The sequence below is a fragment of the Rhinichthys klamathensis genome, unplaced genomic scaffold (genome assembly GCF_029890125.1).
Source record: "Rhinichthys klamathensis goyatoka isolate OS25496 unplaced genomic scaffold, OSU_Roscu_1.1 h1tg000744l_1, whole genome shotgun sequence".
In the NCBI taxonomy this organism is placed as follows: Eukaryota; Metazoa; Chordata; class Actinopteri; order Cypriniformes; family Leuciscidae; genus Rhinichthys; species Rhinichthys klamathensis.
Genome location: NW_026607154.1, coordinates 690,001 through 713,338, shown reverse-complemented (window position 1 = coordinate 713,338; position 23,338 = coordinate 690,001). Strand labels below are relative to the sequence as shown.

Here is a 23,338-nt window from a genome sequence, read left to right as displayed (position 1 = left end):
TGTGATTCTGAATGCCAGTATCCACACAGCGCGGTGACTGACAGCAGCACTCGCCTCAAAGCACTGTGTTCATCCGCGCTGTTTCATGCCGATTTACAACCCACGTAAAGATGATAATTCAGCCAATCACTGCAGTTACAGATTTCGAACAGAGATGGCGACAAAGAGGAAAAGATACGGACTGGAGCTTTAACAATATTACATTACCTAATTTTTTTTTTTTTTTTCAGTTTGTTGACTTTTTTTACACTCATATTTTGAGTCTGTAAAAAAGCACCAATGCTAAAGTTTTCTATGTTTCCTAATCATTTAACAGCCACCTCTGATAACAGATCACTCTAAATTGTAACTTTCTGTAAAGCTGCTTTGAAACGTTATGTTTTGTGAAAAATGCTATACAAATAAATGTGAATTGAATTAAATATAGGCTACTGGGGTGCGGGATTATGCCTCACACTCAGCAGACATGAAGCTTGCCGCAAAGCACTGGCGAAAGTAGCCTAATGATTATGGATGTGTCGGGATAAAATAGCAAGGAGATATTTAATTTTTTTATTAATAAACAAGTGTTTACTGAGTGTGTAGGCTGCAAAGAATATGGCGATGTTGACTTGTCATTCCTGCATGAACACGCACGTGCGCCTATATGGATTACATAAACTATTTATTTCGTTTAAAAGTAGACATATTTTAACCGTCTATAGGCCTATTTCTCATGTCTGTGAGTCAAGTATCCTATACGCTGAGTTTTGGTTCATTTGTGACGCGCTCCAGTTCTTGCAGTCGAAGACGGATAAACTTACTACTCTCAAGTGTATTCTGTGCGCTTTTAAGTGTCTTCAGATTTACACACACACTGCAGCCTCACGTGCGACGAGCCACGTCTCTCTGGGCAGCCGCGTAAACTAACGTTAGTGTTTTTCTGCCACAGCCAATCATGCTGCATGCTTATTGTTTCACTGACGTTGACGAGATTAACCCCTTAGGTATCGAAATTTGGTACCGAAAAACAAGACATGTTTCGATCTGGACTAGCGTCTGTGAATAATAAAAGCACAACACCGCTGTTATTCAAATATAAATTGTCACTTCATTTCATTTGAGAAAAAGTATCATCTGAAAACACACTGAAACTTAAAGCTCTTCAAGACAACCCGCCAAAACAGTAGTTTGGTTTAACTCAAAATTGTGACAGAAATACATTATAACAGATATAAATTACTATAGTACAGTAGTATGTACTTTTTCAAAGCACTAAAACGAATAATACAATTATTAAAACAATTACAAATATTACAATGATTTATTTTTGAAGGAATATTAGAAAAATGTTCTTCCATGTATTCATTTTAACATTTAATTTAATACCAATTAATTAAAGCTCCAGTCCGTATCTTTTCCTCTTTGTCGCCATCTCTCTGTTCGAAATCTGTAACTGCAGTGATTGGCTGAATTATCATCTTTACGTGGGTTGTAAATCGGCATGAAACAGCGCGGATGAACACAGTGCTTTGAGGCGAGTGCTGCTGTCAGTCACCGCGCTGTGTGGATACTGTCATACAGAATCACAGATTCACTTTTTGAAAGTTTGACCAACATAAGAATTTTCATAAGAAAATGTCTTCTGAACAAGTAAGTAACATCCATTTTTGTTCTGACCAACTAAGGGGGAAAAAGCATTCGACATGATAAGCTTCGTTAGATTTAATCAACGCGATTTACAGCAACCGTGAAAATTATAGCCTACTTTGTTCTCAAATTGTTCATGTTAACAACATCAGCATTGCGTGACTAATGTTAAATGTAATGTGTTTTATGGTTACCTGTGTAGTTCAGAATTCATATTCTCCATAATAGCAAAACGAGAAAGGCACAACAAAGGAAACTCCATAACTGTGTGAATTAAGAAAACGTACTGTTACACGATTGAACTATTGAAATGTCTTACTTGTTCAGCAGAAAAAAGCCGTCTCTTCTTCCGTTTTGAACCCCTTCAAAACACGGAGTTCACGCACTTTTCAAAAGCCCCGCCGATGTTTAAATCCTTGTGTTCGCATGAGACGGTTTCTTTCTCTTTCTCTAGCCACCTTAAATCCGAAGTACGAAGTCTTTTGGGTTTTATACAGTGGTGTGAATAAGTTATTACCCCCATGCTAAAGTTGGCTAAAAAGAGGAATAAAAAATCATCTTTTGGAAATTGATCTTAATGCCTTAATTAGAAAAATGAGGAAAAATCCAACCTTTAAGGACACCAATTTTCTTTGTGTATGAATAATGTATCATAAATAAATAAATGTTCTTCCTTAAAATACAGGGTGCATAAGTCAGGCCCCCCCCTATGTTAAATTCCCATAGAGTCAGGCAGATTTTTATTTTTAAAGCCCAGTTATTTCATGGATCCAGGATAATATGCATCCTGATAAAGTTCCCTTGGCCTTTGGAATTAAAATAGACCCACATCATCACATTCCCTTCACCATACCTAGAGATTGGCATGGGGTACTTTCCATAAGATCATATTTCAATGCAAATCAAACCAGCTATTAGGCTAACTGAAATAACACCATGCCAATCTCTAGGTATGGTGAAGGGAATGTGATGATGTGGGATATTTTAATTCCAAAGGCCAAGGGAACTTTATCAGGATGCATATTATCCTGGATCCATGAAATAACTGGCCTTTAAAAATAAAAATCTGCCTGACTCTATGGGAATTTAACATTGGGGGGGCCTGACTTATGCACCCTGTATTTTAAGGAAGAACATTTATTTATTTATGATACATTATTCATACACAAAGAAAATTGGTGTCCTTAAAGGTTGGATTTTTCCTCATTTTTCTTATTAAGGCATTAAGATCAATTTCCAAAAGATGATTTTTTATTCCTCTTTTTAGGCAACTTTAGCATGGGGGTAATAACTTATTCACACCACTGTAACTGCTGAATCTCCAGTTGACACTGATGATTGTTGTTTGGATCTTTCTGGATGCCATAAATTTAATTATGTAAAGTGCTGCGAGAAAAGCCTATACATCTAAACATCTCGTCACGCGCAGTATAGCCGGCTAGCCGAAACTCCTTCTTTATGTGTACGGGTGTGACGTCATGACGCAAAGACATGCTCGAATTTCCCGCGGAAACCCACCAGTACCACTGGAATTAAAATCATTATTACAAGCTAACCGTTTTGAATCTAGCTATGGCAAGCAGATAGTTTTGACCACTGGCAGAATAAGTTTTTTTCAATATAATTATTTTGGATTATTTTTAACTTAAAAAAGTTACGGACTGGAGCTTTAATTAGACATGCTTTTTTTATTTCCGAAATTTTATTTAACCATTAAAAAGGAATCCAGATAAAAATGTAAAGAAATTTGGAAAAATAAAACAGAATTTGGGAGAGAAAACAAAACGGATTTCATGGGGCCCTAAAAATATACATTTTGTTTTTAAATAGTGTAAGTTTCACAATTGCAATTAATTAGACGTGCTTTTTGAGAATTTTAATTATACCATTAAAATAGAATGAGAACAGAAAAAAATGCACAAGCGTGGTTTCTCCAGAGAGAGATCGCAGCTCATAAGCAAACTATAGACGCTGCTGAGACATTACATGTCACATCGATGTCACGTGTCTTTACGGGATTTTTACGGGTTGTGTGTGAACGCGCTCTGATTCCGGAAAATCACTGGCAGTGTGAATGAGAGCAAAATCAAACGAACCCGGGTCAAATCCCGGGTCGCTTTATCCGTGTATTTTCCGGAATCTCTGTGTGAAAGGGGCTCTAGTACAAGATTCACAATTGCAATTAATTAGACGTGCTTTTTGAAAATTAAAATAAACCATTAAAATAGAATGAGAAATGAAAAAAAAAAGAATTTGAGAAAAAAAAAACAGAATTTAAAAAAAAAAACGGATTTCATTGGGCCCTAAAAATATACATTTTGTTTTTAAATAGTATAAGTTTCACAATTGCAATTAATTAGACGTGCTTTTTGACAATTAAAATAAACCATTAAAATAGAATGAAAAAAAAAAAAAAAAAAAAAAAAAAAATTCATTGGGCCCTAAAAATATATGTTTTGTTCTTAAATGGTATATCACAATTGCAATTAATTAGACGTGCTTTTTGAAAATTAAAATAAACCATTAAAATAGAATTAGAACAAAAAAAAAAGAATTTGAGAAAAAAAAACTACATTTAAAAAAAAAAACGGATTTCATTGGGCCTTAAAAATATACATTTTGTTTTTAAATAGTGTAACTTTCACAATTGCAATTAAGAAGACGTGATTTTTGAAAATTTTAATTATACCATTAAAATAGAATGAGAACAATAAAAAAAAAAAAACAATAAAAAAAAAACGGATTTCATTGGGCCCTAAAAATATGTTTCGTTTTTAAATGGTATATCACAATTGCAATTAATTAGACGTGCTTTTTGAAAATTTAAATTATACCATTAAAAATGTAAACAGAAAAAAATTAAAGAATTTGGGAAAGATAAAACTTATTAAACGAAAATTAAACGGATTTCATTGGGCCCTAAAAATATGTTTTGTTTTTAAATGGTTAAAAAAATGAACAGTAAAAATGTAAAACAGAATGTAAGTTTTGCTTTTAAATGGAATAAGTTTCACAATTAATTAGAAAATTAAAATAAACCATTCAAATAGAATGAGAAAAAAAAAAAAAATTAATTCCCAGATTTCACGGGCCCCAGTTGTCCCGTTTGCTAATGCAGTGTTGGGCGGCGCTCACCTGTGGCCCGGCGCAGCTGATCTTGCAGATGTCGCAGTAGTGCAGCTGAGGCTGTTTCGGCGGGCCTTTGGGCTTCTGGATCTTGTTCTGGTGGAAGACGGGCTTCTTGTACGCGCTGACGGCGGGGCCGCCGCTCCAGGACGAGTTGGCGAGCTGTTTGGGAGGCGGTTGCGTCTGCTGTGGCGGTGGAGGCGGAGGCTGTTGAAGAGGAGCCTGAGGCTGGAAGTACGACGGCGCCGACGTGTAACCGCTAGACTCATAGCTGGAGTAACTGAGGCCGGCTGAAGCCACAGAGAAAGAGAGAGTTAGGCTAGTTGTGGCATATGAACAGGGCTGGGTATCGAACACCGACTTGCATCTTTCGTGAGTTCAGAACAGTGTCCGGTTTTGTATTTGTTAGCCTCCTCAGTGGAGGGAGGACTGTTTAGTTGTTCATTTAATGCTGAACCTTGTTCAGGGTTCCCGTGGGGTCTTAAAAAGCCTTAAAAGCATTGAATTTATGAATTTGGAAATAATACCTTAAAAAGTCTTTAAAAAGTCTTGAATTTTGATGTCTGGGTCTTAAAAATTGTGCTGTATGTCAGTGTTCATTTCATTGACGAATATAATGACGAAAACTTTTCTTCAACGACATTTTTCACTGACGAAAACGAGACGCTACCTAAATAAAACCTAGTTTTGAATGACAAAAACTATGACGAAAATCTATTAACATTTCCGTCAACGAATAAAAAAAAAACTAGATGAAAATGTTAGATAGTGTCGATCTGGGAAGCGATCCAGTCAGAACTGATGTCCTGCGTGTGTGCTAGATGTACACATGTGTACTGTAACGTGCTGATCTACCCCGCGGTCTCATAAAATTGTTAATAGCTTTAATAAGGATTAATTATAATTAATTCATACAAATAATTGTCTGCTTGAAAGAATAAAGAATTATGTATGTAAGTTGTTATAAAGAATGAATATATCATTCATTGAAAAGAAGACTGTGTTTTACTTCAGGAAAAGTGGTTTTATTTAATTAAGATATTTTTTTTAAGTCACAGTAGTTAAATCTGTATCTGTATTGCTTGTTGAAACTTAAAAATCATTCATATTAATAGGTTAATATATGTTTTCTCCGAGAGTGAATGGGTTTGGAAATTTTAGAGAACTTGTAATTAACGCATTACAATTTACCTAAAACCATTATATTTTAGTCGACTAAATCTACTGTAGATTTAGTTTACAGTAGATTTCGAAAATCTAAAAAAACTAAAATGTTCGGCAAACGTTCTTGTGGCCTACTGAAATGTTTTTATTTTTCACACCTGCTTGGCTTATCATCTTTTACCCATTCCACATTTGAAAAATAAATGAACACAAGTTGAAGGAATTTGTTTTTCTTTGCTGGTAGGGACGTGAAATAGGTATTAATTTTTTATATAAAAGGTCTTAAAAAGACTTGAATTTAACTTGAAGAACCCTGTTGTTACTTAGCCTGTGTTTATAGTTTGTCTCACCTCGTTTGCTCGCTGTCTCAGTCAGATGTTTTGTATTGGTTCTCCTTTGTCAATATTGTCATAAATACACTTTTCAATTTGCAAATAAACATGACTTCCTGTTCTCTTTTTGCCCTGGTTTTATTTTAAATAATGTTGCCTCTCCTCTCCCTGGACTTACCATCTGGAGGAACGTAACATTTGAATTGTAACGATTCTTATCGATTCCAATAAGGTTAGATATCATTCACATTTACTCTTATTGCGAAACGTTTAATTGTAGCTGAATATCATGAACGAAAAATTGAACAGGCTGAAGAACACTTACAGGAGTGTTTGCCTGAGGTTTAAAAACACCATAGAAAGACAACTAGCCGAACTAATATACATTTCAAGCATTATTAAAGACAAGTAAACACTCGGTAATTAAAAAAGAACAAATAAAAAACTAGCAATCACAGCTAATAGACACAACTGAACAAAGATACGATCAAATAAACAGTGTTTTAAGATTTTCAGGTATTAAGAAACTGTAATCAAATGTAAAACAACACTGCACTTTATAAATTAAATATACATTACAAATATACTTACATTTATAGTTATTCAGTCAAGAACGAGTGAATTGTCTTTTGTCGTTTGATTAGAGTTATTATAGAGACGGCAGCAGGAATATTAGCGCTGTCTCTTTAAGAGCTGCCCAGTATAGATACACACGCAGAAAACAGCGCTTGAACGGTTTAAAGTCATATTGAAATGCTCAGAGGAATCGAAAATTTAATTTTCTAACAAGTATCTGATTCCTGATATCAAGTATTCGATTTTCGATTCCCAACCGTACACACGAGTGTGAATGTGACGTACCGGAGTAGGACGTGGCGGCTGTGGAGTTGAAGGAAGAGCTGTGTGTGTAAGTGGATATGGGGGCTGGGGTTTGCTGGACGCTGGTGGACGTGGGGTAGATGGTGTAGCTGGAGGACACTGCGCTGGCGGCGGGGGGGGGTTTCAGAGCCGAGACCTGTCTTTGGACCGGCTGACTGTACACTGTGGTCACGGGGCTGTAGCCACTCTTCAGCCCTGACAAAAACACAAAGATGTTATCATCAGTTACACCTGAACCATTAAAACCAAACCAAAAACTACAGTAGTCAACATTTGAAGTGGATCAGAACACAAAATTCATGTGTAACTGTCGATGAAAGGTTTTGATCCACTTCAAATGTCGACTGCTGTATACATTGTTTTGAATATTGACAAGTTTTGATTGCTCTGAAATAGCTTATAACGTGCATCAGTTCAACCAATCAGTAAAAAAAAAAGTAAAAAAAAGGACAATTTTGCAATCTGTTATGCCGCGTTCACACCGGACGCGAATAGCGCGTCAAATTCGCGTCTAGTTTGACGCTTGACCACTTTGTGTTAATTCGCGCGTCAAGAGTGAAACTGACGCGCGTAAAAACAAAAGTTTGAAGCGAAATTTACGCGCGTCAGATTCGAAACCTGTTGGCGGCCATCTTTTTTATTTTGATTGAGCAAAAGATACGATTGAGCAAAAGATAGGTGACTCTATCAGGAGAGTCACCGCTCTGTATTTGCTCTGGAGAGCAGAACAGCGGCGTAGGGATCATCGTCACACCAGACCCTTCGGAGGCGAACCCAGTTTGGCGAGTTTTACCATCCAGGAGCTGCTTCTGGATGACGGCCACTTTCAGCGGTACTTGCGCCTGTCCCGCGCCCAGTTTGATGACCTGTTGTCCCGCATCGGAGCGAGGATCACCCTCGCCCTCACCCACCTAATCTGTCATTTATTTTTGTGTTGATGATAAATGGAGCCAGCCTCCAAAAGTGATTAACCTGTCCTGTGATTTTCTCTCTCTCACACAACACTCTCCAGACACGAATTTATGCACTATAGTATGTTGGTTGTCTTTACATTATAATAATATTTCATATAATCTAGATATGGAATAAATAGCATTCAATACAAAATGAATGTCTCATATATTGAAATCAAGTTTTATGTGATAAAATATTTGATTTGTTGTGCATTAGAACCACATCAGGCATATTTAGACATATTACAACATAATTTATTGAAGCATCCAGATACTTCACCACGTGACAGCAGCTAGGCTCCTGATTGGTTAACGTGGCGCGAATTGACGCCAAAGTTCAGATTTTTCAACTCGGGCGGCAGACGCGAATTCGCGTCAAACGCGTTAATGCACAAAATGCATCATTCGCGCGTAACGTGCCAGACGCTCAATTCACGCCATTCACGCGAACTTGACGCGCGAATGAGGCGTATTCGCGTCTACCGCGCCGCGCTCTACGCCTCATTAGCGCCGCAGGAATTTTCGCGTCTTTGCATTGACTTAACATTGAAATCACTCGCGCCTGACGCGCTATTCGCGTCCGGTGTGAACGCAGCATTAGTCAAAACAGATCCTGCAATTTATCTTCAAATTTACTGCATACAGAAAAGCAGAGCGTTTTTGTGAATAGAAATGTTGCAGACCAGACTCGAACCTGCATCACCCGCATGAGTGCCAAAGCTCAACATGTCCGTGTTTACAAAACAAGCAAAAGCTAAACCTCCATCTCCATCATAACCTTTCTTTAACCAGTCCGCAGTTTTTCCTCTTTGTCGCCATCTCTGTTCGAAATCTCCAATTGCAGTCATTCGCGGAATTATTAACTTTACGTGAGTTGTGCCTCGGCACGGCACAGCGCAGATGAACACAATGTTTGAGGAGAGTGTGTGGCTGTCAGTCACCGCGCCGGTGTGGATACTGGCATTCAGAATCACAGATTATTCTTTTGGGAAGTATGACCAACATAATAATTTTCACCCTAAAATGTCTGAACAAGTAAGAAACATCCACTTTTGTTCTGACCAACTAAGGGAAAAAAGCCATTGCAGTAAATCACGCTGATTAAATCTAACGATGGCTTATCATATCACATCAAAACGTGCAAATTATACTTTGTTCTCAAATTGTTAATGTTCACAACATCAGCATTGCGTGACATTTACTGCCCTTATAATATTTATCCTTGTTTTCGCATGGGCCGTTGCAGTCTCTTTTCCCAAAACTCTCAGTCCGAAGTCTTTTGCATTTTACAGCGGGTGAATCTGTTGTCACTGGTGATCGTCGTTTGAACCTTTCTGGATCCGCCATCAAATTAATACGTTTAATTATATCAAGTGCTGTGAGAAAAGGCTATAAATCTATACCTCCAACATCCAAATCCACCAGTATCACTGGAGTTAAAAACATTATTACAAGCTTACCGCTTTGAATCCAGCTACGGCAAGCAGAGAGTTTTGAACACTGGCTGGTTATGTACTTGCTCAAAAATTTATTTTGGATAATTTTCAACCCAAAAAAGTTACGGACTGCAGCTTTAAGAACACATAACTGTAACCTTACTAAATCTGTTGAGTCACTTGGCGATGATTGTGTCTAAGCACGCAGAGAGAGCTGAGCTTCACCTGTCTGGAAGTAGGCCTCTGTCACGGTTCTCTGCGCAGGAGTGATGCTCGTCTGGAAATACTGCTTGTTCTCGAAGCTGCTGACCGACGGCGGGCGGCCGTAAGTATAATTCTCCTGTAAGATCAATTCATACATGAGTGGATAAGAAAAACTACTAATGTAGACAACTGGGGTAACATCACTAAAGGGATAGTTCACCCAAAAAGTAATATTAGCCCATGATTTACTCACCCTGAAGCCATCCTAGGTGTATATGACATTCTTCTTTCAGACGAATACAATTAGAGTTATATTAATAAATGTCCTGGCTCTTCCAAGCTTTATAATGGCAGTGAATGGCCGTTTCTGTTTTGAAGTCCATAAAAGTGCATCTATCCATCATAAAAGTGCATCTGTCCATGATAAAAGTGCATCTGTCCATCATAAAAGTGCATCTATCCATGATAAAAGTGCATCTGTCCATGATAAAAGTGCATCTATCCATCATAAAAGTGCATCTATCCATCATAAAAGTGCATCTGTCCATCATAAAAGTGCATCTGTCCATCATAAAAGTGCATCTGTCCATCATAAAAGTGCATCTATCCATCATAAAAGTGCATCTGTCCATCATAAAAGTGCATCTGTCCATCATAAAAGTGCATCTGTCCATCATAAAAGTGCATCTATCCATCATAAAAGTGCTCCACAGGCCGGGGGGTTAATAAAGGCCTTATGAAGTGAAGCGATGGGTTTGTGTATAAGAAAAATATTCATATTTTAAACTTTATAAACAGTCCTTCCAGAAAAACGCGGAGTTTTTTTGTGATTGTTGCGGGCAAAAATCCTTGATTACGCGGCCCGTTTTCTTTAAAAATGCGATGGAATATGCGGGATATTTATGCAATTTTTTGCGATGAAATTGCGGGAACTTGCAAAAACTGCGGTTTGATGAAAAAGAGAAAAAAAAGTGATTCCCTCAACACCCTGTTCTCACTCACTAGGCTACTACCTTAATGTAAAGAGTCATTTCTTATTACTTCCTATGATAAGCAAGCATACTACATCACAGAAAGTGCTGGAAATATTTAATTTCTCATCTTGTTTTATTTCAGACTGTAATGAGTGGAAATAAGGTGTGGCCCCTTTAAGAGCTGCGCGCTGTCTGCAGTGTTATATTGTAGGTGCGCCTCGCCCTCGAACACCCCATGTGTGCGGGTAATTTCTGTTTGATGCTACTTATTTTATCTTATTTTGTTTATTAAGTAACGATGTGGACGGTAGAATGCGTGACAGACAGTTATACGAGTTCGATTTGGGAATAAAGTGTGAGTTGTGAGAAGATGCCAATCGCCTCCGTGAGTCTGGCCTCTGCAATAACTTCAGCTGTGAGCTATCCCTTTTTTTTTCTTCCCGACACAACGCGTTACAAGACCTTAATAAACACATCAAACTTACAAAACATTGATGAGTCAAACAAGTTCTGTAGCTTTACTAGAGGAGCTTTAGCTGTAGCTTTACTTCAGTAAAAATGAATAAATGAAATATTTAAAAATAAAGTGTGCTCCTGTTGCAGCTTTTCAATGATGTTCACGTCGCGTAATTACGTCACTTCATAACGTTCCCATGGCAACAGGGGAAACGGCTGCTCTTGTGTGAAGCAAACGCAACATTTTCCAACTTTCTGCTAAGATATATGTGACTTTTTTGCAACGAAAATGCGGGGATTATGAAATCATGCAAGCCCGCATATTTTGCGCGGAAATCAGCAATTTATGCGGCGAAATTGCAGAGTATTTGAAAAAATGCGACCCCCGCATAAATATGCGGACTTTGGCTGATTATGCATTGAATTCAGCGATCGCATAATCGCGTTTTTCTGGAGGGACTGTATAAAGTAAAATAACTAGCTTCCGGTCAAACGAACATACGGATTTGACTTTAAAGCGCAACTTATGCGAGTTATGCGACGCACTGCTGATATTTACGCTATGACACGCTAGGCTACTTCTGACGTCACAACACAAGTTGCGCTTTAGGCGTAAGTAGAGACTGCGTATGTTCATTTGGCCGGAAGCTAGAATTTTACATTGTAACATGTTAAATATCGATATTTTTACAACACAAACGAATCACTTCGCTTCAGAAGGACTTTATTAATCCCCCGGAGCCTGTGGAGCACTTTATGATGGATAGATGCACTTTTATGATGGACAGATGCACTTTTATGATGGATAGATGCACTTTTATGATGGATAGATGCACTTTTATGAACTTCAAAACAGAAACAGTCATTCACTGCCATTATAAAGCTTGGAAGAGCCAGGACATTTATTAATATAACTCTAATTATTAATTAGATGTATTAATATACATCTAGGATGGCTTTAGGGTGAGTAAATTTTCATTTTTGGGTGAACTATCCCTTTAATATAAGAGTAGTCAAGAAAACACTGACCGGTTCAGTCAACACCTGGTATGTCTGCGGGGTGGTCGTGGGCTGCGGGGTCGTTTCGGGCGGCCGGTAGCCGTAGTTGGGGGTGGGATGGGGCTGGTAGGTGGGGTAGGGGGCGGTCACTGCGGGACGGGCCGGTTGGGCAGTGGGCACAGGGTACGAGGCCGTCACCGCGTGGGCCACTCCGGGGGCGGGCTGGACGCTATAGCTGCCCGTGGTTGGGTGGGAATATGCTGGAGGCGGCTGGGCGCTGGATGGAAATTTTGGGATTCAAAATCAATGTAATGTCAGTTTGGAACAATTGCCATTTTTTTAAGTTGTTGAAAGAAGTCTCTTATGCACATTTCATCATCTTATCATCATTTCTAAAACAAAACAAAAACAGTTTTCAGCATTGATAATAAAAATAATCCTATTTTAACCCTCTGCCGCTCTTCAGTCATTTTTGATTGAAAAACTTAAAAATATATATATATTTTTTTTACTTCAAAGGAATGGTATGAAACTTGGTTAAGGATTTGGCACTTGCTATGTGAACAAAACAAAAAAATCATGGACATGATTTTCAGTCACACTTGTCCTCCTCGCGATCAAAAATTAGCGCATTGGAAATGAATGGGTGACAAATTTCATCTAGTGGAAACCTTCGGTACTGCGGCCAAATAAAATCTTACTGAAAGCTAATTTTTTTTAGATATCAGGCTCAAATTTGGAACACAACTTGTTTAGATTTATGGCTTTGATTTTCTCACATTTTTCATAACAATAAATGTAAAATTCTGTAACTTTTCTTAAGTTCACTTTTTAAAACTTTTCACTTAATCTGCCAAGTGTCGTCTTTGAAAAGAGATCTGTGCTCTAAAGCATTCAAGATTTACAACAGTTTAAGTTGGAAATTTAATTTTCAGGTCTATGCTCAAATTTAATAAATGGATTATAAATACAGCGTAAATATAATTTAGTACCATAAAATCCCCTAAAAATACAAAATGTTAAATAAAAAACATTAATATAGAACTAAGAACTAAAATATAGTACATTAATCTCATTGGGAAAAAAAGAATCAGCCATTTTTGACCGACACGTGAAAAGCACCAGAGGGTTTTAATAATAGTGATTACCAATAATAATTGAGCAGCAAATCAGCATATTAAATTATCTTTTAAGGATCATGTGACACTGAAGTCTGGAGTAATGATGCTGAAAAATCAGCTTTGACGTGACAGAAATAAATTACACAATTAAAGTTAGGGTAGGCAACAAACAGACTCAAAAATAGTTTTTATCCCAGAGCCATAGTTGCACTAAATGCTGCCAAGTTTTACATTTCCATCATGTGCAATATGACAAAATAAGTAGAAAGTTTGTCCTAATTGTCTTGTGAGCGTGGATTATGCATTTTTTTTCTCTTATCTATCTTAGTCTTCGATCATTTTATTTATTATGAAGGAAAGTTTGTTCTTTTATTGATGTTTCTTGTTTCATTATATCCATTGTGGTTTTTTTTTTTGCATTTGAGTGGCAATACACCAGTAATGAAGTGTAGCTTTATTCATTTTGTTGTATACAAGTACAAAGGAAGTCCATTCAATTCAATCCAACCCTCCCTTCAGAGCTTCTCCAAAGCCACGCCTCCTTCAAAGCATATGAACGTGTACAGCAGTGTCTGCAAAGCATCACGAGACGAGAGACGGCGTTAAAGTACCTCGTGTCTCAAAGCACATAACATTACAATAATAATGAACAAAATCAATTTAGAGCTCGGACTTGTACCAGGTGACTGCTGCAGATTCATTTAGCCGTATATAGTGTTTTGATAGAACATTTTGGCAGATACCGATAATTCTTTATATTTGAAAGCCGATAACCGATAATTCTTCATATTTGAAAGCCGATAACCGATAATTTTTCATATTTGAAAGCCGATAGTTGATAATTCTTCATATTTGAAAGCCGATAACCGATAATTCTTCCTATTTGAAAGCCGATAGCTGATAATTCTTCATATTTGAAAGCCGATAACCGATAGTTCTTTATATTTGAAAGCCGACAACCGATAATTCTTCATATTTGAAAGCCGATAGCCGATAATTCTTCATATTTGAAAGCCAAAAACCGATAATTCTTCATATTTGAAAGCAGATAGCTGATAATTCTTTATATTTGAAAGCCGATTACCAATAATTCTTCATATTTGAAAGCCGATAGCCGATAATTCTTCATATTTGAAAGCCGATAACCGATAATTCTTCATATTTGAAAGCCGATAGCTGATAATTCTTCATATTTAAAAGCCGATAACCGATAATTCTTCATATTTGAAAGCCGATAGCTGATAATTCTTCATATTTGAAAGCCGATAGCTGATAATTCTTCATATTTGAAAGCCGATAACCGATAATTCTTCATATTTGAAAGCCGATAGCCGATAATTCTTCATATTTGAAAGCCGATAGCTGATAATTTTTCAAATTTGAAAGCCGATAACTAGGGATGCACCGATCCACATTTTTTCACTTCCGATCCGATCCCGATACCTGAATTTGGATATCGGCCGATACCGATACTTTTCCGATACCAGAGCTGTGTTTGCTTTAATATTATTATTATCATTATTGTTGATTTTATATGATGCTGAAATAAACTCCTCTCTACAGGCAAGTATGATATGTACGTATGTATGCATGTATGTCAATATATATATATATATATATATATATATTAAACAATAGATAAACAAAAGATAGACAATTAAACAAAGATACACATTATACAGGCCTACACAGTGCTTTAATTTCAGGAAGGTCTACTAACATTATTCAGGTATGGTCTAAAAAATAATTATAATAAAGTAATCAAAAGTAAAATAGCACTGCAAAGTTTATCATAGATAGATTTATGCTTATTAAAGCTAAAGTTATTCATTCAAGAGCTGTGAGTGATTTTCTCTTTGCCTTTTGTTGTTTGATTCTCAGTAATGGAGCAATCGTCAGCATGTTTATTAGACTGCTTCCCCTTTAAGAACGAGTGCACCATATTTTCTCCCAACTATTTCCATAACTACGTCCATTTTAGACAAACTGTTTAAGTGAATCTCCAAGCCGGTCATTTTGACATTTTTGTGTAGGCTACATTTGATCGTTTAGACGTGCATATGAAGCCCAAAGTATAATGTGCTTGTCTCGTTGCGGTCTGTTTCGGAGCGCGCGACGCGGGAACAGCTTCTCTTGCGCAGATTTTTGTGCTTTTAATAGCTTTTTTTATTATTAAAAGCGTCCCGCAATTTAGCAACAGTAGAGACTGCATTTTACAACAATCACCGATCATGCTGATGGGCTGTCGTGTTGTGCGCGCTGTGGCACCGCGTGAGAGATCTCTCTCTTTCTCTTCTGGACTGCGAATAGCAAACATGCATCACAGACAAATGGTTTAATTAATACGGCTTTGCAAACATTGCATTTTGCTGTCTTGCTCTGCTGTGGTGTTTCCAGTGTGAAGTATTTCCACCATAGGATTTCCACACAGCGAACATGTTGGCAGCTCAATGCTATCCTGCTAGCTGGCTGCAAACTGCGGAATGGATTTCCTGAGGGGGGGTCTCTGTGTCTCATTGAGCCGCACCTCCGTTCAGGATATCCATTCCACAGTTTGCAGCCAGCTAGCAGACTAGCCAGCCACTTTTGGAGTCGTTTCAGCAGACTACGTTAAAGCGCAGACATGGCTCATGGATATCGGATATCTCCGCAGGTTGGATCGGGAAAATCCGATACGTGAATTACGCTGGTATCGGTCCCGATACCGATACTGGATCGGATCGGCCCCATCCCTACCGATAACCGATAATACTTCATATTTGAAAGCCGATAGCCGATAATTCTTCATATTTGAAATCCGATAGCCGATAATTCTTTATATTTGAAAGCCGATAACCGATAATTCTTCCTATTTGAAAGCCGATAGCTGATAATTCTTCATATTTGAAAGCCGATAATTCTTCATATTTGAAAGCCGATAATTCTTCATATTTGAAAGCCGATAATCCTTCATATTTGAAAGCCGATAACCAATAATTCTTCATATTTGAAAGCCGATAGCTGATAATTCTTTATATTTGAAAGCCGATAACCGATAATTCTTCATATTTGAAAGCCGATAGCCGATAATTCTTCATATTTGAAAGCCGATAGCTGATAATTCTTATTTAAAAGCCGATAACCGATAATTCTTCATATTTGAAAGCCGATAACCGATAATTCTTCATATTTGAAAGCCGATAGCCGATAATTCTTCATATTTGAAAGCCGATAGCTGATAATTCTTCATATTTGAAAGCCGATAACCGATAATACTTCATATTTGAAAGCCGATAGCCGATAATTCTTCATATTTGAAATCCGATAGCCGATAATTCTTCATATTTGAAAGCCGATAACCGGTAATTAGGGATGCACGATATAGGATTTTGGCCGATATTCGATATGCCGATATTTTCAAACTAATTTTGCCCGGTGCCGATACCGATTTATTTGTATTTTTTTTTAGTGCAAAAAAAGCTTATTAAAGCTTCTATTAAAGTTCTCAGTCAAAAGCAGTGAGTGATTTCCTCTGTGTTTTGTTGTTTTATTAACATTAACGGGATAGTTCTCCCAAAATTTTAAATTGTCATCATTTACTCTCTCAAGTTTCTTTCTTCTGTTGAAAATAAAAGTTATTTGGACGAATGTGGCTAACCAAACAGTTGCTGTACTTCAGTGACTTCCATAGTATATTTAAGCACAAGAAAGAAATGAATACAGATTTGGAACAACATTAGAGTGAGTAAATAATGACAGAATTTTTATTTCTGGGTGCAGTATCTCTTTAAGGACAAGCGGCAGCATATTATACTGTCTCTTTAAGAACTGCACGCGACGCGTCTAATATACACGCATTTGACAAGCAGATTTTCTCTGTTTGCTTTCACTTTAGACATAACCAACTTTGTTTATGTAAACCTTGTGTGTATTTGACAGTATTAGCGCAATAAGACTCGAAAGATAACTCAGTCCAGTATGCAGGCGCTCTGGCGCTGTGACAGGCTTTTAGTTCCTGTGAGCGTCGCGTGTACGCGCTCAGAAAAGCGCATGTTAGAACAGCGCATCAGCACGTGAATGACTTGTTTAACTAGCAAGACTTTGACGCACATGCAAATAATGAACTTTTGTGAATTGCGGTGTCCCGTGAGTGTAACTCTACCTCTGCGTTTACATGTGATGTGATGTGAATGTGAATGTACGTCGCGTTGTACAGTATGTTGAGATGAAGGCGCCAGAATTTAACTGATAGAATGCAGGATACTATGATTTTTCTTCAAAAGCAGATCGTGGAGACATTTTAATCGTCCACGATCAAAAACCGCGTGAGACGCACACCCCTAGTTGGAAGTTTAAGTTGCTGGCGCTCATGCTTCGTTCGCGGTCGTCACGTGCGCATAGGAAACACGCCACCCTATCGGCAAGGCTCATCGGCAGAAATATTCATATCGGCCGATGCCGATGATGGTCTTTTTAAGCTTTTATCGGCCGATACCGATGTTGTCCCGATATCATCGTGCATCCCTACCGGTAATTCTTTATATTTGAAAGCCGATAGCCGATATATTATAAGCTGATAAATCTAAATCCAAATTTTTATATAATTTTTGAGAGCCTGATTATAAAAACAAAAGTCTCACCATTAAAAGCCATGTCCCAAGCACACAATTATAATGTTCTTCTCATTATAATTTTATGTGCACTTAACTGTATTTTCCTTTTTTGAAGTGATTCAAATCATATTTCAAGCTATTTAAAACCATCATGGTAAACAGTGTGCATCTGAAGTGTCTCAGCTGAAGGAAATACTACATTATTTATCGGCTTTAATACATCAGCCAAATTTTCTTATCGGGCCGATAACGATAACATTAAAAATGAACATATATCGGCCGATACCGATATTGTGGCCGATATATTGTGCATCCATTATAGAAATGCTTATACGATTCTGAGAACAAGAACGTCTCCGGGTAGCACGTCACGGGTTGCGATGTCATAATTACGGTTACGGCATGGTGTGAACGCAGCATAGCTTGTTGTTTGGGTTCAGGAGGAGCTGTAAAAGGTGACTGCTGGTTTTTTGTGGTGCTCGGTGACTGACTGTCTACAACATTCGGACTGAATGCAATGATTGGACAAATATTTTTTGGTCCTGAGACTTCCACAGAAGATTAAGTAAAAAAATAAAAATAAAAATAAAATTACATATATATTTAGACCAGTTATATCATTGATTGCTATCAGAATGTGAAGAGTTTCAACCAGAATAACAAAAAAAAATGCCTACCCTACCTTTAATATTTTGAAATAGAAAACATGCATTTTAAATTGTAATGATATTTCACAGCATTACTGTTACTGTATTTTTAATCAAATAAATGCAGCCTCGGTGAGCATAACAGACATCTTTCAAAAATATTTTTAAAATCCGAATTATTCCAAACGTTTATAGTGCATGACCCCAAATGTCCAAAATACCACGTGAGTACAAAAAAAGAGTACAGAGGTACTTTCAATAATTTTAAACATTGTACTTTCATATGCGCAATTTATATGATACATTTACAGTGCTTATAAGAGTAAAATGTTACAATGACAATTATATGTTTACCATGGTATTTACATTATGTAGTACCATGATATTCTGGAAGGTATTAGCTGTCAATAAACATGACAGTACCATCGTACTTATACTAGCACTCGCATATATCCCGCAAACACACTTTCACGATATTAGAAAATCATGCAAGCATCAATAAATACACAAACAACAGCAGCTCATGGACATTTCAGCCCTGGCCGTCCTCAACACATATGTTTTGTGGCTCTGTGCCTGCTGTAAATAAGCGATGTGATAATGCACATGTGTTTATCCTGTACCTGTACTGCGGGCCGGCGGCAGCAGCGGCTGCATGTGTGAATCCATAATAATTACTGGCCGCCATCATAGAAACTTCAGCAGCAGCAGCAGAGCAGCGGCGGCTCCGGGGGGTCACGTGATCGGGCACGTGTCTGTGACGTCGCCTGTCACATTCGCGCCACTGCCCCCCGCGGCGCCTAAAAATAAAACCGTCACAATGCCACGACGAATTTATCATTTATATTATTAATAAATATATAATTATAGCTAATCTATGTCAATATCTATCAATTGTGTACTGTGGTGTTCTGAAATGGTGAGGTCAGGATTTTAAGCATTTTTATATTTATTATGAATGCAGAAACAAATTTCTGATTTTGTATGTTTTTGTGAATTGATCTTCAAATGCTCGATAAACAATCATGATGGTCTCAGGCATGGATGCCTTTAATTTGACTGAAAAAAACATCTCAATCACCTCATCATTTTCCAGTTTAATTTGGACGTGACAGAAAGCCAAGTGGTGAGTTTAATTTAAAGACGTACTTTTTAAAGTTTAAAAGTTTCCACAAGTATGATTCATTTAGACCGCCAAAGACAGTCTTAAAGGGATAGTACACCCAGAAATACAAATTCTGTCATCATTTACTCACCCTCAAGTTGTTCTAAACCTGCATTATGTTCCTTATTCCGTTTAACATAAAGGAAGATATTTTGAAGAATGGGAATACCGATCGGAAATGACATGTACTACGGAGCCTCTAGAGGGACATGGTGATGGGGAAAACATTAGACAGGAGTAAAAATAAAAAATACTTCAATTCTTCTGCATTCTCTCGCAATTATATATCTGGGTAATTATATTGTATTTAATTTGTGGATATCAGGAAGCCGCTTTCAATGCGGGGTCTTGAAATCACTTCCAATTTGAGATCACGCGTATGGGGGTGTGTTCATCCACACATTTTACAAGTTTAGATTTTTATTTTTTTATTATTCTTAAAACATACAGAGATACAAGATTAGATATTTGTCAATAATACCACAGTAAGCCTAACCATGTCCCTTTAGGGGCTCCGTAGAATGCGTTTTTCATTTTCCGTGCCTTTCCGAATTCAGAATTAGGCTTCCGGCACATCACAGTAAAAAAGTAGCTCTACCCCATTGATTTACATAGTATAGAAAAAAAATAATACTATGGAAGTCAATGGGGACCAAAAACTGTTTGGTTGCAGCATTCTTCAAAATATCTTCTTTTGTGTTCAACAGACGAAAGAAACTCATACAGGTTTAGAACAACTTGAGGGCGAGTAAATGATGACAGAATGACATTTTTTGGGTGAACTATCACTTTAACGCTCAGGAACACGTAAGGCGGTATTTATTGTGTAACGTGATTGTCTGCTTAGACATATTTATATTCTAACAATATTAATTGACTGAAATAAGTCCCCATACTTAATATGTAATTTATTAATAAAATGCACAACATGCAAGATTAATGTTTATATAAAAAAGACTAACACCAGACAGATATATGTCAATAACCAAATTTACTAAATTTAATTAAAAAAATACAATATTTTACATAAGAAATGTTCAATATTATTGAAATTATTAATAAAATGCACAACATGCAAGATTAATGTCTAAATAAAAAAAGACTAACACCAGACAAATATATGTAAATCACCAAATTTACTAAATTTAATTAAAAAATACAATATTTTACATAAGAAATTTTCAATATTATTGAAATTATTAATAAAATGCACAACATGCAAGATTAATGTCTAAATAAAAAAAGACTAACACCAGACAAATATATGTAAATCACCAAATTTACTAAATTTAATTAAAAAATACAATATTTTACATAAGAAATTTTCAATATTATTGAAATTATTAATAAAATGCACAACATGCAAGATTAATGTCTATAGAAAAAAAGACTAACACCAGACAAATATATGTAAATAACCAAATTTACTAAATTTAATTAAAAAATACAATATTTTACATAAGAAATTTTCAATATTATTGAAATTATTAATAAAATGCACAACATGCAAGATTAATGTCTATAGAAAAAAAGACTAACACCAGACAAATATATGTAAATAACCAAATTTACTAAATTTAATGAAAAAAATACAATATTTTACATAAGAAATTTTAAATATTATTGAAATTATTAATAAAATGCACAACATGCAAGATTAATGTCTATAGAAAAAAAGACTAACACCAGACAAATATATGTAAATAACCAAATTTAATAAATTTAATGAAAAAAAATACAATATTTTACATAAGAAATTTTCAATATTATGTAAAAAATAATTTATAAAGGATTGCAATACATATAATAATATAACATTTTATAAGATAAACAACTAAATCTGCACACGTGGATTACAGATATTATGTATTTTTATTAGTAAATAAGCTAATTGTCGCGCTCATCCCGAATAAGCAGATATATGTCTTGCACATCAGCGCCACCTGTGGGTTCAGAGGGCCGTGTGTGTCAGACTGGTTTGAAAGGCTGTGTTGTTCCAGTGTTTCGAGGATGTGGAAGTGCCTCAGTCACAGATGCTCTATTCATCCGGAGATTCAGCATTCAGGACGAGGAGGAATATGACGGAGCATTGCTGATATTCCTGAAGATCCTCACTGGCCATTTCTGGACTGAAACCGCAGCTTCTAGAAACTACATGGGCTGAATCAGTGTGAAAGTGTGTGTGTGTGTGTGAGCTGGAGTGTGTGTAGTGTTTTCCTCACAGTGAACAGAGGACTCTTGTGTTTCTCCTGGACCAACACCTGCGTTCTGCTCTCTGGATGAAGAGCAAAGATCAGCAGTTCACCGGGAATATCCTGATCCGCCTGTGAGTAAGAGTGGATTAATAGTGTATCGTTAATATTTTAATCTATCAAAGATTTGACCAGTTAATATGCTTTGAATGGGATGCATTTATTGCACGAATTTCTGAAAAATAGTGCATTAGTGCTTTCAAGCCACTGCCATAAAGTTTCAAGTTACAATTTATAATTTACTTTCTATTACAGTTTTTATTAATATTTGTAATTTTTAGATATTTTTTATTTGTAGTAATTTTTTGTGTTTTTGTCATTGAAAATAGATTTTCATTGATTTTTAACTCTTTACAATAAGATGTCATAAATTAAATCGTTGTTAATAATAGTTAATCAAAATACAGTCATTCATTGTTAGTTCACAGTGCATTAACTAACATAACTTTTGATTTTAATCATGTGTTATTAAATGTTGAAATTAACATTAACTACGATTAATAAATGCTGTAGAAGTGCAGTTCATTATTAGTTCTTGTTAACTAAAGTTATTAACTAATGAAACCTAATTGTAAAGTGCCACCCTTTTTATTTTATTATAAAAAATAAAATTTTAAAATAAAATAAAAAAAATACACTTGATTTGAGTTAACGTTTATTTTATTTGAAGTAACAGAATTTTTGGGAAAAAAAATGGTTTTAGTAAAAATTTTGTTGTAGTTAACTATAATAACCCAGTTGTTTGTTTTGTTTTCTGCATCTAAATGTAGAATATAAATTCTTCAGACAAATGTTCAGACAAAAAAAAAAACCCTGATTCAAAGAGACGATTCAAAGGTGAACAAAAGCGATTTATCTCCTCATTAAAGTGAAGACTAGGGATTAAAAGAGGGATTCAAATGATTTTCCCATTAAAATGCTAAATTGATATTACATTGTGTGTGTAAATGAATAGGATTGGATTTGATTCTGGAAACCCAATCAACAGGAACATAAAGACACCAGAATAACAATATTCATAATTCTGAAGCTGAAAATACCGAATTATTTTAGATGAATAATATGCTTGCACACTTTCACTGACTAGATATATTTAATATAATGTAGCACGTTTTACTAGTAACATAAACAATATGGCAATATCAAGACCCGCAAATATTCCCCCGTTGCTTTATTATACATTATATTCACCATTATATAAAGTAGTTTAATGCAGTACTCACACTAAAACTCTGAAAACTTGAATTTTTCCTTTTTAGGTGAACTATACACAATATATGTCAGTATCCACAATAAATACAGGTGAAACTCGAAAAATTAGAATATGGTGCAAAAGTTCATTTATTTCAGTAATTCAACTTAAAAGGTGAAACTAATATATTATATAGACTCATTACATGCAAAGTGAG

General features: G+C 36.1%; 1 protein-coding gene across 2 annotated transcripts in view; it reads right to left on the bottom strand.

Moving 5' to 3' along the window:
* Positions 1 to 19,276, bottom strand: part of zfr2 (zinc finger RNA binding protein 2) — a 44,339-nt gene extending 25,063 nt beyond the window's left edge. For both annotated transcript variants that reach the window (XM_056242692.1, XM_056242693.1), the window contains exons 1-5: positions 19,136 to 19,276; positions 12,183 to 12,429; positions 9,745 to 9,859; positions 7,113 to 7,325; positions 4,765 to 5,045 (exon numbers count right to left, since the gene is read on the bottom strand). In XM_056242692.1, coding sequence (XP_056098667.1) covers positions 4,765 to 5,045; positions 7,113 to 7,325; positions 9,745 to 9,859; positions 12,183 to 12,429; positions 19,136 to 19,203 — 924 coding nt within the window. In that variant the 5' untranslated portion in view covers positions 19,204 to 19,276. The remainder of the gene's footprint in view (positions 1 to 4,764; positions 5,046 to 7,112; positions 7,326 to 9,744; positions 9,860 to 12,182; positions 12,430 to 19,135) is intronic.
* Between the last annotated feature and the right edge of the window lie 4,062 nt (positions 19,277 to 23,338).